Source organism: Ceratotherium simum, chromosome 5 (genome assembly GCF_057802395.1).
Source record: "Ceratotherium simum simum isolate JZ-2026a chromosome 5, ASM5780239v1, whole genome shotgun sequence".
Taxonomy (NCBI): Eukaryota; Metazoa; Chordata; class Mammalia; order Perissodactyla; family Rhinocerotidae; genus Ceratotherium; species Ceratotherium simum.
The window spans coordinates 20,935,421-20,952,847 of NC_141904.1; the positions used below are offsets into that span (position 1 = coordinate 20,935,421).

The 17,427-nt window shown below is 37.9% G+C and overlaps 1 protein-coding gene across 1 annotated transcript in view; it reads right to left on the reverse strand.

The window, feature by feature from the left end:
- NEK11 (NIMA related kinase 11) overlaps positions 1–17,427 on the reverse strand; it is a 233,818-nt gene that overhangs the window by 138,356 nt on the left and 78,035 nt on the right. Inside the window, exon 6 of the mRNA XM_014789660.2 lies at positions 16,799–16,925. Within this exon, the coding sequence (XP_014645146.2) occupies positions 16,799–16,925 (127 nt within the window). The remainder of the gene's footprint in view (positions 1–16,798; positions 16,926–17,427) is intronic.

Below are 17,427 nucleotides of genomic sequence, written 5' to 3' on the forward strand. Positions count from 1 at the left end.
TAACTTTTAACACTGTCCTTAATCCTTTCTCATACAAGGAAGGGTATGTACAAATAAATACATACATGAATACTACCATTTTAATTATTTTGTGGATGTTCATGAAAATGTGCATTTGTAAGAGAATTCCGGATATATACACTGAGAATGTTTCTGTTTCAGTAAATAATAACACTAAAAATTTCCAACTGTACTTTACATTTTATAAAGCACTTTCATATATATCTCAACAGAGCCTCATAACTTCCCAGTGAAATAGAGCCAATGTTATAATTTTCCCATTTTATACATAAGGAACCGGGCTCAGAGTAGTTAAATGACTAGGCCAAGGTCACACAGGTGACCTTGACTGACTCTCAAATTAAGGTATTTGTCGTTCCAAATCCTGGACTATTTCATTACAGAATGCTAGAAAGAAGGGGGATATTAAGAGAAATCATATAATACTGACTAGAATACCAAGATCAATGTGAACATTATAAATTATGAAAATTATTTGGAGCTCAATAAATTTTGCATCCATCTGTAAGACTATAAAATGGTATCTGGTGTAGTAGCACATATTTAGATGTCTATACCCAGAAAAAATTTCCTTCAAATAAAGGTGAAATAAAGACATTTTTAGACAAAAACTGAGAGAATTTATTGCTAGCAAGAAAGCACTAAAATCCTAAAACGTAGTTCTTCCAACACAAGAAAGATGATGCCAGACAGAAACAAGGAGTGCGAGAAGGAATGAAGGCCACTAGAAAGAGTGACTTTGTAAGTATGTATAAATCAATATTAACTCTATAAAATAATATTAAGAATAGCTCGTGGGGTTTAAAAATCATGTAGAGTAACATTTCTTGTCAAAAATAATGCAAAGACATAAAAGGATAAACAGAGTTAAAGTATTTTAAGGTCCTTGCATTATTGAGAAAGTGGCAAAAGTAATAATCTTTACTAGATTGTAATAAGTCAAGGATGCATGTTATAATTGTTACGGTTATCACCAAAAGAATAGTAAAATAACGTATAGCTGACAAGTGTATAACTAACAAGTTACTAGAGGAGAAAAATATCAAATAAAAATTCAAACCAAAAGAAAGCAAGAAAGGAGAGAAAAAGGAACATAAAACAAGTGGGATGTATAGAAAGCAAATAATATGGCAAATAAAATTACAAATATAGAGTAATTGCATTAAATGTAAATGGATAGTACTCTAATTAAAAAGACCATAAGACTGGGCAAAAAATTATATACTGCTCATGAAACAAAACTTAAATATAAGAACACAGAGCAGTTGATAGAAAGAGGTATATCATGCAAATACTTATCAAAATATTGCTGGTTTAGATATACTAGTATCAGACAAAGTAGACTTTGAGGCAAGAACCACTGCTAAGATTAAGATGGTGGATTGATAAAGAAACCAAACCACCAGAATGTGACAATTCTAAAACTGTATACACTCAATAACATTGTGTGTGTGTATGAAGCAAAAATTGACAGAATTAAAAGGAAAAATAGACAAATTCACAATCAGAGTGAAAAACTTGAACACAATTCTTTCAATAGAGGATAGAATAAGTAGACCCAAAAAACCAATAAGGATAGAGAAAATCTAAACACAATTACCAAAATTGAGTCAATTGACAAGTTAACATAAATGCATTCAACAATGGCAGAATTCAGATTCTTTTCAAGGATGCATGGAACACTCATCATAATTGACCACACACAGGATCATAAAGCAAGCCTCAACAGATTTCAAGGATTGAAATCTTCAGAGCATATTCTCTGACCACAGTGAAATTAAGGTAGACATTAATAATAGAGAGAGAGAAAAAAACTACAAAATCTCCAACTTTTTGAAAATTAAGGAATACGCATCCAAATAATCCCTGCGTCAAATAAGAAATCACAACAGATATTAGAAAATATTTTTAACTGAATGCTAATAAAGGTACAAAATATCAACACTCACTGAATTCAGCTAAAGTAAATGCTTATAGCAAAATTGAAAGCATTAAGTGCATATATTAACAAAGAAAAAGCCTTAACATCTATAATCTAAGTCAACTTGAGAAGCTAGAAAAAGAACAGCAAGTCAAACTAAAGAAAGTTTAAGGAAGGAAATTAAAAAAGAGTGAAAATTAATGAAATAGAAACAAACACACAATAAAAATAAAATCAGTAAAGACTAATAAATTTAATGGACCTTTAGCAAGACTGATCAAGAAAACAAGAAGGAAAAAACACAGAGATTAACAATAACAGGAATGGAAAAGGGTATAACACTATAGACTGCACAGATATTGGAAAGTATTAAGATGACATTATAAACATGATTTTCTCCAATAAATTTAACAAATTGGATAAAATGAACAGTCTTTAAAAAATATAACTTACCAAAGTGACACAAGAAGAAATAGAAAATCTGAATAGTCCTTTATCTATTAAACAGAGATAGCAATTATTTAAAATAATAATTTAAAAAAATTTTTAAAGGTTCCCACAAAGAAAACTCCAGGGTCAGATGGCTTTACTGGGAAATTCCTTCAAAAATGTAAGGAATAAAGAACACCAATTTTATTCAATCTCTTCTTTTTATAAAGTCAGCACAAACTTGATACGAAAATACACCAAGGATATTACAGGAAAGGAAATTTATAGGCAAATTTTTTAGGAACATAGATTCAAAAAATCCAAATACACATACACATACATACATATTAAAAATAGAATATGATGATATATTAAAAAGATAATATACCATGACCAAGTGGAACTTATTTCAGGAATGTACATTGACAATATTTGAAAATCAATCACTGGAATATACCTCATTATACAAGAAAAGAGAAAAAATATATCATCATCCTGATAGATGCAGAAAAAAGCATTTGATAAAATTCAAAACACATTTGTGCTTTTAAAAAGAAGAAAACTTAGCACACTGGGACTAGAAGAGAGCCTCCTTAATCTGATTTTTTTTAAGTTATAAAAATATATGGTAATATTATGCTTATTGGTGAAATATTGAAAGTTTATACCTTTATTTTGAGATCAAGAACAAGGTAGGGATGCCTACTATCACCACTTCTATTCAATATTGTAATGAAGCTGCTACCCAGAACAATAAGGCCAGGAAAAGTTAAAAATATATATATATATGAAGATTAGAAAAGAAGACATTAAACCATCATTAAACATTTCAATATGATTATGTACATACAAGGTCATTTCTATAAGCCTGCAACAAACACATTTTAAAAATGAAATTTAAAATGTCATTTACATTAACATCACAAAACATCAAATACTTAGGAATAAATCTAATGAATGATGTGCAAGATCCTACACGGTAAACCACAATACATTGGTAAGAAATTAAAGAAGACCTAAAATAAGTGGGGGAGGCGATAGATCCACATTCATGGATGGAAAGATTCAATATTATGAAGATACCAATTTTTCCCAGAATGACATAAAGACCCAATGCAACATCAATCAAAATCATAGCAGACTTTTTTGTAGGAATTGACAAGGTGATTCTAAAATTTATATGGAAATGCAAAGGGACAAGGATAGCCTAGGCAACTGAAGAACAAATTTGGAGGTCTTGTATTACCAAAGAGCAAAACTTATAAAGTTATATTTCTTAATGATATTGGCAAAGAAGAAAAAATAGACCAATGGAACAAAACAGAGGGCTCAAAAACAGATCCACACATATTTCATCACTTGATAAATGCAAAGATAAACTGCACTGTGGTGAAGGAAAAGATGATCTTTTTAACAAATAAGGCTGGGCCAATTGAATATCCATATGGAAAACAATGTATGTGGACTCCTATCTCACACCATACACATGCACAAAAATCAATTATAGGTGGATCTAACTGTGAAAGATACAATCACAAAGCTTCTAAAAAGAAACAAGAGAATATCTTCCTGTTCTTGGGGTAGGCAAAGATTTCTTAAACAAGATGCAAAAAGTACTAATGATAAAGTCATGGACTGATAAAATCGACTTCATTAAAATTAGGAACTTCTATTCATGAAAAGACACTGTTAGAAGAGTGAAAAGGAACTTACAGAGTGGAGAAGACACTTTCTATCCCGCCTCTCAACGTTGTACCGACCAGAGCATTTCAGATCATTAAGGACTCGCATGGAAATCATGGCTATTAGCTCTGATAGACGCCTCTCGGCAGCAGCTGACTTCTCAAGCTTACTTCAGGTCCTATCTGGAAACATAATCCACCTTCAAAGATCTCTGAGGCCTGAGACATCAAGCTACGCATGGCAAATACAGGGTGCACAGACAGTGAGACCCTCTGGGGCAAAAGGAAAGGAAAGCAGGCAAGTTTGGCTTTTGTTTTTCTGTTGCGTGGCAGTGAAAGGGGGTTAGTGGTCTATTAAGCACAGTGAGTTGATCACGAAGTCAAACCCTGGTTTTATGGAGAAATAAGTCTACCTGAGCCACATGTGATGGATGTGTTAGGTTATAAAAAGACATAGAATTATCTGCTAAACAGACAGGAACAATTAGATCTAGAGGCTAACTCAGTAGTCAATTAATTTTCATATAAGACTATTCTCTTTTTTGGAAATCCTCTAGGCTACACCGAAGGCATGTTGCTTTCCATTTACCTGTTTCACTTACCTAGTGATATTTTCTTGCACTTGAGCACATGGAGAAGACTTTGGTTACTAGCCAGTAACTTGTGGAAAGGGACTTGCTGTGGTCCCACTGCACCTGCCTGCAATGGGCAGGTAACTGAAATATGAGACAATCTGATAACAGAAACTACCATGACACTTGGGGTGAAAGATGTTTGATTATCCTGTTACAGGTTTCCAAATCTATCTACTCTATATACTTGTTGTTCTAGTAACTATACGTCTGTGTACCTATGGTTTTTATTTTCTCCAATTTCCAACCAGACATTTCTATATCGGAATAATTATATCACCTCAAACTCATCACTTCAATCCATTTTGAAGACTTTTCTCTTATTCGACTCCCAGGTCTTAAATCTGGCAATGCAAAAGCGAGAAAGGGGCTTAGGGAGGTGAGTTGAAAAAAATAAGTGAGCGGTGCATTTTACTTAGAAGTCTGATTTGCATTCCTTTCTTTTTCCAAAATACAGCCAACTGTGGAGAAGAAAGCAAATAAATCCCTGAAGGAATGAATGAGCATTGAAAGGGAAGGCTGACATCAGGTGTGTGTGAAGCAAACTACACCTGAACTCCATAAACTTGCCATCTGTCCAAGTCGACCAGAATGGCCCAGAGGATTTCTGAAGCACAGTTGATAATGGATTGCAAATGTAACTGGGGCTTTGTCTTGTCTCAAGGTAACTAAATTTACCCTTTGAAATCTGCCCTGACTCTGCAAAGAGAAGCTACCCCACAGCAATGCATGGCTTTGACTGGTTGGGGAAGCTTTATTGATCTTCCAGATAATATTTTTATTTGATGTAATTGAGGATAATTCTGACATATCCATCCAGAAAAGAGTACACATAATTTAAGCAGTTGAATAAATAGAGTCATAGAAATTTAATACAAGAGTAGTGGGTTTTGCTTTAGTGTGTGTCGCTCTAAATAAATGTCTTTACTTAGGTGGAATGGAATATTAACATAAACTCAGTCTAAATATAATGAAAGACATTGGACTACTTGAACTAATACTTAAGAAGTAGTATATTATAGAGCAACTGTTTATTAAGGGCCTGTCATGTCCCAGAACCTCTATCAGTGCTTCCCAAGATTTAATATCTACACAAATCACCCAGAGATTTTGTCACAATGCTAATTGTGAGTATTTGGGGGAAAACAGCTGCTACATCAGAAGCACAGTTTCTGGATCTTCCTGGAATCCCCATGTAAAAACAGAGAAAGAAGCTAGATAGCAAAACCAAAAGCCCATGGCCAACATTTTCAACAAAGTTAGGTGATAAGGTGTCCCCTTGAACCTCAAAGTACAAGCGAGTGAAGACAAGCCACAATGGCCATGCAACCTGTATAGTATCAGCATCTGTGTGAGAAGAAATCAATGGAGTGATTAAAGGACCCAAGAACAGAAGAACGTCAAAATACTCAACAGGTACTCACTAGAAAGCACAGTGGGCCAACTTAATAACAGCAGCTAAAACCAGTGGGGTTCTTCCCAATCCAAAATCAGAGTGAATGCAAGAAAACAAACCCCAAGGTAAGGCCTAAAGGGGCTGGAGCAGAATAGCTCGGGACTGTCCAAGAATTTTCCGCAATGATGAAAATATTCTATATTTCTGTATACAATAACCACTAGCCACGTGTGGCTATTGAGCACTTGAAATGTTGCTACTGCATCTAAAAAACTAAATTTTTCAAAGAATATTTGAAAGGAAAAGTGAATGCACTTCTTCCACCATATCATCCCAATATATATATAATATCATGTTTGCGGGAAGATCCATAAAATTTTAGAAACAAAGTTTAGGTGAATTTCATCCTTCTCATACCAGCTCTTTCAAATGACTTTCTTCCACAATTGAGCCTTATAATGTTTGAAGGAAGATCATCTCACCTCCCCCTGCTATGGTGGTCCCATGCCCTTCACACCATAAGAATTTGGCCAATGGAAGAACTGAGGACAGGACCAATACCAGGAGAGAGAGGAGGACAGGGAGATCACAGGGTAGCAGAGGAGAAAACAAAAGGGAAAGGTATTTTTTTTCATCTTTAGCTGTTCTTGACGTCAGTCACAGATTCCATACAAACCGTAAAGGTTAGGAAATGAACATGGACAGTATTCAAAGTTGAAGTGGAGAGGTAGGCTGGCAACGGAAACGATGATCAAAGCATCTTTCCATTGCCAATTGTTATTCACACAGCTACTCCATAAAGGCTGGATATGGCAACGGCCTGCACTGCTTCACACTTTGATTGAATGGCTGTGTTCCAGTTGCTTAAATCATCTTTGATACTCTCCATAGGCTCTTTTAAGATGGACAGTGTATCAGAAGTAGTAGAATGTGTAAGGTTAATAGAAGGCTTGCCCATCTCCCTTCTTTAGTCTCCACCAACCTCTCCCCACTCCAGTCTGTTTTTTATAGCCCAGTCTGGTATCATTGTAACATTAATTCCCCTGGTAGATTGCTTACTCTTTGCAAATATTCCCTTTCCTTTCCCCATGGTGGGAGTGGACTTTCTTCCTTGTTGATATTGGGATTGGCACATGACTTTCTCAGTCAATGGTACGAGATACGAAACGTGCCACGTCTAAGTAGAAGCTTTAAATGCAGGTGCATGCTTTAGCTCAGCCCTTGCTCTTCCTCTCTAGCATTAGATAAACTCATTTGAGATCAGGGCACAGCCTGAGTCCCGAAACTGGGAAACCCTGGAGCAGAGCAGGCCTGGAACCTGGAGCAGAGACTCAGTTAACCTGCAGTCCTCATGTAATGTGAAGAAGAAACAAATGTTATAAGTACCTGAGATTTTTGGAGTTCTTTGTTATTGCAGGAAAGCTGACTAATACACCATCCCCTTGTTTAACAGCCTTTGGCAGCTTCTCATTCCCCAGAAGATAAAGTTCAAGGTCCTCAGCATGGCTTACATGGGTCATTCACCATCTGACCACTGCCTGCCTCTTCAGTCTCCTCTAGCGCCACTATCCCCCTGCCACATACACACACTTTGTCCTCTAGCTAATGGGAAGATGCTGAGCTTTATCATGCTTCCACGTCCTTACAGTGTTCCCAGGGTCTTTCAGGAGTCAGAGAAGGCCCAGGTTACTTGCAACTATTTTTAAATTCTCATTATATTTTTCTAAATGAAGAAATACCAAAACGGAGTTTAAAAAATTATGGTGTATTATAATGGAATACAACTCAGCCATAAAAAAAGACAAAATCGGGTCAGCCCGGTGGCGCAAGCAGTTAAGTGTGCATGCTCCGCTGTGGCGGCCCAGGGTTCCCCAGTTCGGATCCTGGGCGTGCACCGATGCACTGCTTGTTGAGTCATGCTGTGGCAGCATCCCATATAATGTAGAGGAAGATGGGCACGGATGTTAGCTCAGGGCCAATCTTCCTCAGCAAAAAAAGAGGAGGATTGGTATCAGATGTTAGCTCAGGGCTGATCTTCTTCACACACACACACACACACACAAAAAGACAAAATCTTCCCATTTGCAACAACATGGATGGACCTGGAGGGTATTATGTTAAGTGAAATAAGCCAGAAAGAGAAAGACAAACTCCGTATGATCTCACTCATATGTGGAATATAAACCAACACATGGACAGAGAAAACTGTATTGAGGTTACCAGAGCCAATGGGGGTAGAGGGTGGGCACAAGGGGTGAAGGGAGACATGTATATGGTGATGGACAAACAAAAACGTACAACCAAAAATTTCACAATGTTATAAACTATTAAAACATCAATAAAAAAATTATGGTATATTTGAAATTTTTACATTTAATAAATTAACACCTTTAACATTTACAAACTCTTGGACATAACTTCAAACACATATTTGAGGCCCAACGAGTGAGAAGGCTGTGAGCAAATGGTTCTTCTGCCTAGCTTCTTTCTTTCCCTACACAGTCCCCTCCCTCTTCCCCCAATGGGCATTCCCCCACCTTTAGGCATTGACACTGGGTCCTTCTGCCTGAAATGCATTTGTCAAACTTTTCTCCATCCTTCCACCTCCTGAGCAGGCATCACCCACTCTCTAAAACTGCACCTAATGCTCTGTATCCTCACCCTGGCAGTGAATCACTCATTCTGTTATATAAGAGGCTTGTTTGCACTCCTTGTATTGCAGTATAACAGCAATTTATTTACAGATCTTTCTTGACTTATAATGGGGTTACATCCCGATAAATCCATCATAAGTTAAAAATATCATAAGTCGAAAATGCATTTAATACACCTAACCTACTGAACATCATAGCTTAGCCTCGACTTAACCGTCCTCAGAACACTTACATGAGCCTACAGTTGGACAAAATCATCTAATACACAGCCTATTTTATAATAAGATGTTGACTATCTCATGTAATTTATTGAATACTGTACTGAAAGTGAAAAACAGACTTACTGAAAGTGAAAAACAGAATGTCTGTTTGGGTACAGAACGGGTGTAAGTGTATCAGTTGTTTACCCTTGTAATCGCGTGGCTGACAGGGAGCTGTGGCTTACTGCCTCTGCCCAGCATCGCAAGGGAGTATGGTACCACATATTGCCAGCCCAGGAGGTTAAAATTCAAAATTCGAAGTTTCTACTGAATGCATATTGCTTTCACATCATCGTAAAGTCAAAAAATTGTAAATCAAACCATCTTAAATTGGGGACTGTCAGTATACATCTGGAGTCTTGTGAGCTGGTATGAGCTGGCTCCAGCACAGCACTGAAGTATGTGAGTAATTCAGGGAGAGATGGCACTGGAGTCAGAAGATGGTCCACGGCTGATGCAGGCAGGAGAATGAGAAGTAAGGAGGAGTGAAGGGAGAGTTCTGAGGCCCATAGAAAAGTTGCTGGTCCAGAGTTTCTCTGCTAAGGTCCAAGTTCTTGGGTCCTATCCAACACATGCACCTACAAGCAGAGTACCAGACTGCTTTCCTGGCACAAGCCACTTCTTTTAAGCCATTTGTGGACTTGTTAAAATAAAGACAATGAACAATGCTAGATTGCCGTAATGGAGACCCAGACCAGAGGCTGCTTCTCAACTCTTGCTTGCTGTCCTCCCAATAAAGCCCTGTTCCATTCACCACTTCTGCAGAACAAGACACCCTAAAACTTAGTGCCTTAAAAGAACAATCAACAATAATTTTGCTCGTGAATCTATTCTGCCAGAGATTGATAGGGAAGGCTTGACTCTGCTCCCCACAGCATCTGCTGGGGAGACTCAGGCTGGAAGTCTCACAAGTCACTCACATGACTCACCAACTGGTGCAGGCTATCATTTGGAAGCTCAGCCAGAGCTGAAGATCAAAAGCTTTAGTTCCTCTCAATGTGTACCTCTCCACATTGGCTTCTCAATGTGCTACTCAGGCTTCCTCACGACACGATAGTTGGGTTCCAAGAGCAAGGAACCCAAGAGAATCAGACAGCAGGTGTATCACCTTTTATGACCCAGACTAAGAAGTCACTCAGCATCAGTTTTGCCATAATCACAGACCTACCCAAATTAAAGGGGAGGAACTTAGAACCCCCCCCTCCATAAGAGCAGTATCAACATCACATTGTAAAAAGAGCATATGGGAAGAGGTAAATTGTGATGGCCATCTTTGGAAAATACAATCTGCCACATACCCCTAAAGATCACAGGAGCATTTTACCTTCTGCCCCCATCCAAAGAAGCCTCTTTGCTCAGAGACTCAGGCCCTCCCCAGGCTCCCACAGCCACACCCTTTCCTTGCCTGAGATGCTCCTTGCTATAAAATGATGAATACTGGAATTGGGAAGACTAAATTCCAAGGAATTATTGGTTTCAACTAGGGATTTGAAGACTTAAAGCAAATTTAAGAAGCAGTTTACAATGAAGGGTAGGGACTAAAGATTTATTACTCACCAAAAGAACTTGTGCTTTTTAAATAAGAACTTTTTAACACAAGTAAATTTCTCTTTGGTAAGAAGAATGGAAGAAAATTTTGAGCTAATCCTCCCTCTCCTACTCTCTCATAGATTAACAGAATAAGGGTATATACATTTGCCAATCCACTGTTTATCAGAGGAAAAAATAAATAAAAATCTCTAATTCCAACAGTATGGCCTTGGGGAGAAGAGTTCCAGAATGGTAGCAGGAAGAGCTAGCAGACCTGCTCCCCAGCAAAACAACCATAACTGGTGAAAATTACCCAAAAACCCCAACAATTTAAAATCTCTGAAAATTATCTTGAGGGCATACAGTTGATAAAGAAATTTATTCAAGAAAATCTACTAAATCTCGATAAAAACAGCAAGAGTTGAAGCACTTGAGCCCCTCCACCAGCTCAGTGTGACAAAAACTTCACTCTGAGCAGGTTTAGCCAAGAAGATGGGGCTCCCTCTCCCCACCAGTTCCCAGTCACGGGCTGGATATCTTTCTAGGAAGGACAGGCTTCTAGCATTTCTCATCCTCCCTAGCTCTGCCTTGCAGAGGCTAAATTCCAGACAAGTGCAGCCAAGATATTGAGGGCTCCTTTCCTCTACCCAGTCCCACTGGTAGGATGAATAACAGGGGGCATAGCATGAGGTAAATACTGGAGCGTTGATCACTGATCACCCTAGCCCCAGCTCGCTCATAGGGTGGAGGTTCTATGCTAAGAGAGACAAGCCAAGAAGACCAGAGGCTACTGTCCCTGCCCAGTACCCTGCTCATAAGCAGGAGTGTCACTCTAAGAAAGGTGGGACACTGTCCCTGCCTCCAGCTCCAGAGCAGTAGCTCAGAGACTTTGCCCAGGGATGAGGCAGGCCATAACAAGAGAAAATTCAGAGCCGGCCCCGTGGCTTAGCGGTTAAGTGTGCGTGCTCCGCTACTGGCGGTCCGGGTTCGGATCCTGGGTGCGCACCGACGCACCGCTTCTCCAGCCGTGCTGAGGCCATGTCCCACATACAGCAACTAGAAGGATGTGCAACTATGACATACAACTATCTACTGGGGCTTTGGGGAAAAAAAAAAAGGAGGAGGATTGGCAATAGATGTTAGCTCAGAGCCGGTCTTCCTCAGCAAAAAGAGGAGGATTAGCATGGATGTTAGCTCAGGGCTGATCTTTCTCACACACATTAAAAAAAAAAAGAAAATTCAGAAGCTCTCCCCAAAGGGACTGACTGTATTTGGAACAGAGTATAGGAAATTTAAGCCTAAGTTCAAGCTCTCAGAAAATGGAGATTTTGGCAGCAAGCAACTAAGAGGAGTTTGGTAACTTCATGAGTGCAATAAGCTAAACCACAGGCTAGCTACTTTACCAAAGAGAACCAGATAGTTAAGAAGAGCCAAACCTCAAACCTCAAAGACTAGCATCAAAAACTACACCTGCAAAGAGGCTCAAATGTAATTAGAAGAGACTGGAGAGCAATTTATGACCCAGGGCATTGTTAAAAATAATAGAGCAATCAGTTGGCAATTAGTGGAGGCTAGCAGCTGGTAATATCAACAGAGACATCTTAACAGAACAGGGAAAGGGACAGTCAGAGAGCCCTGCTAAAACTACTGTCTTCCCAAGGCTAACTGTGCACATGCCCAAGGCTACACTCTCTGAGGAACAAAACAAGAGGTTTCACACTGCAGGGGAAATAGATTTCACTAGACTAGCCAGGCACATCACTAAATGAATAAACAAGCAAACAACAACAAGCCCCAGTGCAGTGGTGGGGGGAGAGAAGGGGGGTTAGGGAGAATAAGTGTCCAGAGTTGCTACAATATATTATCTAAAATGTTCAGTTTTCACCAAGTTTAAAACATGCAAAGAAATAGGAAAGTATGATCCATACACAGGAAAAAAATCAGGCAACAAAAACCATCTGAAAGGACTCAGATGTCAGATTTAACAAAGACTTCCAAGCAGCCATTATAAATATGTTCAAAGAACTAAAGGAAACCATGTCTAAAGAAGTAAAATAAAGTGTGATAAAAATGTCACACCAAATAGAGAATATCAATAAAGAGATAGAAACTACAAAAAAGCACCAAATAGAAATTCTGGAGTTGAAAAGTACAATAACTGAAACAAAAAATTCACCAGAGGGGCTCAACAGTAGATCTTAACTAGCAGAAGGAAGAATCAGTGAACTTGAAGACAGGTTGACAGGTATTATGCAATCTGAAGAACAGAGAGAAAATGAATGAAGAAAATGAACATAGCCTCAGAGAAATGTGGGAGACAATGAAGCACACCAACGTATACATAATGCGAGTACCAGAAAGAAGAGAGATAGGAGGAGAAAAAATACTTAGAGAAATAATGGCTGAAAACTTTCCAAATTTGGTGAAATACATTAATCTACATGTCCAAGAAGCTCTACTAAGTAGGATAAATGTAAATCCACACCCAGCTACACTGTGGTAAAAATACTGAAAGACAAATACAGAGAGAAAATCTTCAAAAAAACATTAAGGTCTTGATTGAATAAATTATGTGTCCAGGTATAGAATACTATGCAAACATTTAAAAGATATGTAGATATATGTTGCTGATGCAGAGCAATGTTCCATTTTGTGAAGTGAAAAAAAGCAGGTTACAAAATTCTATACAATATGATTATTTTTGTAATAACAAATACACTTAGATAGGTATGTAAAGCACCTACCACATTAACTGTCAACCAGAGAGTAAGCACTCTATAGAGGGTAGTTATTCCTGGTTCTGTTGCTGCTGTTGTATTATGTCCTTTTTAAAATTGAACAGGCCAGACTGATATTATCTGCAGAGTTCGTATCAAACATTTCATGATAGTCATTGAAAAAATATATCAATACCGAAGTCTATTGCACCTGACTGAAATGTTGCCCTATCTTAGCTTCTGTTGAGCGAAAACAATGACACCAGTGTTCATTCCCCAGGAAGGCACTCCCTGTCCCACAGCTTGCTTCAGAGCTCACACAAGAACTGCCCAGACCAGGGGCAGGTAAGAGAAATGGGCTCTCTTGCTCCAGAGCTTCCTTCACCAGGAGGCAGTTGATGGGGCTGCTGGCTGCCAGCTACTTGCAGGCCTCACATTACTATAGGAACTGCTGCCAAGTTGGCCTATATTTCTCCCTTTCCCAAATCTTTCACCAGAAAATAGGCTTGTTCTCCTCCCTACCCCCTTTCCCTGTCCCCCACAGGAATGCTCTCCTGTGAGGACACTTTCTTAGTCCTGGTAGGCCAGGCAGGTGCTGGTTCCTCTGTGTTTTCTTCTACCAGTAGCTAAGCCTTGTCTGACATTTCTGCCCAAGATGACCAAAGCCTGACTCCAGTGTTGGGTGTGAACTAGACTCCTCCAGTGTCCCCTACCCAGCCAACCCCCAGACCAGATCTCTGAGGGCTTCACAGCACAATCTGACCTTCCTACTATTCCCACCACCATTCCCTCCACTTAAATCACCCAAAGAATATAGGGCCACAAGATCAAAGAGCCATCTGGTTGACCTCTCACAACAAGATAAATAAAACCAACAATAAAATATTCTGTTTCCTTTCTGTTTAATTATAGTACCATTATTCCAATTGCATTGTTCTCTATTTGTTTCTCCTACCAAAATAATAAATTCTAACTATTCATAGTTTAAATCAATTTAAAGAGCTGGCCTAGGAACCCAACTCATATATCACATTTTTCCTGTGGGGAAAAAAGTGTTCAGCAATGCTTATACAAATCAGCTACTGCCCTCAATGAACCCAATTATCCTAACTTTCCAAATAACTGTTTATAAACTTTTGGAACCTAACCCACTTTTAAGAGAAGGACTTCCTGTACTTGATTGCCATAAATAAATGAATCCCAAAAGGTTTAACAGATTGCAGAAGGAGGATTAGGTTACATATGGGCAAACAGATGAAAATATAATTAGTATTATACCAATTCTTCTTTAAGCATTATAAATATAATATGCAAAGCTATTAGTGCTAAAGCAGAACACCTGTCAATTATTCATGAGTGTTTCCAATCCTAAGAAAATATTCCACAGTAAACAGATGCTACACACTGAGATTCAGAGAAAAATTCTCAAACCCATTCAATCTAATTTCGTTGAGTGTCTCCCAAAGATTATTCATCACACTTATGTCTCTGCCACTATAATTAATAGTTTTCTGTTATTCTTTACACTTTAGGTTCAGCAATATAAATTTCATTACCAGATAAGCCCATTTGATTCGATACAACCAAGGTAATTACTAAATTCATAATAAGGTGGTTATTTGGGGTCAGGATGATGATAGATCCTTAGCTTGTACTTGCTGAATAGTTAATAATCTCTGCAAGGAGAGCTGACCTAACGCTCACAAAAATATGTTAAAATTCTCCTGCATTTTTATATTCGGGGAGTTTTGGCTTTTTAAGTTTTATCTGAGTCAGATGTCATTTTTGTAAGCTTAAAACATTATAGCAATACTATCTGATATTCCCATAATTCTTTATGCAATACTAGGAGCAGTTTTTTAAAAAAGACAGACACAACTGAGACAAAAAGACTCTGTGATTTACTCTGCTCTCTGTGGGTTCTAGTGCCTCAGTTTCCTAGGAGACACCCATCTGATTTGCAAGCAGATGTGGATACCTGCGAAAGTGCCAGCTTTCTTGCTACATGTAATTCCAAAGACTTAAATGATGGGCTTCATAAACTAATTTACTCAATTCAAATGACATGATGTAACATCTTCCTGAGATGCCATGTAGTCATAAATCATGAAGAAATTATATGCTTGAATCTATTTTTAAATATCCTTATATAATTAAAAAAATTAAGTGTGAAAACAGACGGAGGTATGAAACTCAAATTCAATCCAAAGCCCAAGACTGATTTTCTCAAACTGGAGAAAGGTACTCCAAAAAGAGCAAGAAGACTTCTCCTGAGGGGCAAGAGTCCTATTACTCTTGATTTTATAGCCTAAGGGCTATTATTACACAGCCATTAGCAAATAGCAGATGCTCAATAAAGCACAATTTTAAAAAATTCATTCCGCTGAACATACCTTTGTGCTTTTCGTCTATTTTTGTGTTTTTGTTTGTTTGGAGGGGGTTAGGGGAAGGTGGTGATAGAAGAAAGATGGTAGGTGAATCGGAAAAGACCACCAGCAAAGAAACAAGCTAATGAAAAAATGCATTGAAGAACATAGAAATGAATAATCACAAGAATGAACTGAAGGGACGGATGGATGGGCATCTGCCATAGCCAGATCTAATCTGACAGTGTTCTCTCCCACTGGGGAGGCACCAGAACAAGAAAAGGAGTAACCACCCTCAAGAAAATCCCAAGGCGTATCTCCTACTGTGCTTAATTTCCCTAACCAGAGAGAAAAGGTAACTTTCTACTTTATCCTCTGTAGAAGAATGAAGCGGCACAATCTTTCACATTGCTCATCTTTGGAAGCTCAGAACTACTTAAGTTGATTTGCATACAATAATTATTTACTTAATTAGCAAGCTCTCAGTTAGATTGTCCCTTCAACTCTTAACAAGCCAAAAATTACATAAGATTCCTCTTCAAAGGAAAAGAAATTTCCCCCAAATAGGATCTATTGCTAACAATAGAATGCAATTTTCCACATGGCTTCTGCACTGCGATTTAAACTGGTTCCATGACGAGGAGGGAGAAATTTCTTTGGTATAAGAGCTCAGAGAAACTGAGATATCTCAGCTGCATCTATCTCTGAAAACCAGAATTGTTTTTATTTAAATTTATCCTTAAAGCTCATATCTTTAGTAAAAATTCTTAAAAGCAACAAGAAGAGAAAAAATTTTTAAAAAGCTGAACATTCCCTTCAGAGGTGGAAGTTAATCTTAAAAAAAAATAAAGCACAGTGTTTAGAATCACAAATGCTTTATGTAATAGGCTAGCAGAAAGATATCAAAATTTAATGTTTATGATACATTAAGAATTTTCCCTTGTGGTTCAAGAAGAAAAAATCCAAACCAACCAATTAATCTATGAATAAAGAGAATTTCTGAAATCAATTTAATGGAATATAGCAAGTTCCAAATCCAAGACCTTCTTTCACTCTGGTCCCAGAATGACTCATATTTCAAAGGGATAAAGCAAATGGATGTAGTAAGTAAATAAGCCTAAAAACAAAACGTATTGTTCTCTCAGGGCAGCAGACGCATGAGTCATCGGACTAGCCCACTGTCCACTCACCAGATGTCCGACTTTGTGTCGTAGCCTTGGTGTTTCAGAGCCTCCGGACTCATGTAATGGGGAGTTCCAGTTAAAGTGGTGGCTAGATCACAGGATCCCATTAAGAGTCGAGAAACTCCAAAATCCCCTTGAAATAATAATTAATTTTTATGAATACTTTATAACAACAAAAATCAGCACTAGAAATTAACAACTGTCTAATTTGACAATTTTAATAAGCAATGATTCATATCATTTTAAAGGGAAAGAAAAGTTATATATTTTAAAATAAAAAATGTTGGTGAATAGCTTTAAAAACAAAGACTTACAGGAGAAAGAAGACTTTGAGCCAAGAAAGTGAATTATGTAAGCTAAACCTTTTTATTTCTGGAATTATGGAGAACCAGCAACTTGAAACAAAAAGCTATTTCAAGTCTGAATAATAACAAACAAAATGATTCCAGCAGGGCTGAATATAATAATTTGCAATTTCATCTGAGGGGGGAGAGTTTGCTCTTCATTTACAATCAAGAAAACATTTTAAATAAAAGACCTGAGACTTTTCAAGAACATGACTATAAAAATTTGACTCCATCAGCTTCTCTCTACTTGCTTAATTAGTTGTATGCTTTTATGCCTTCCCCTCTAAG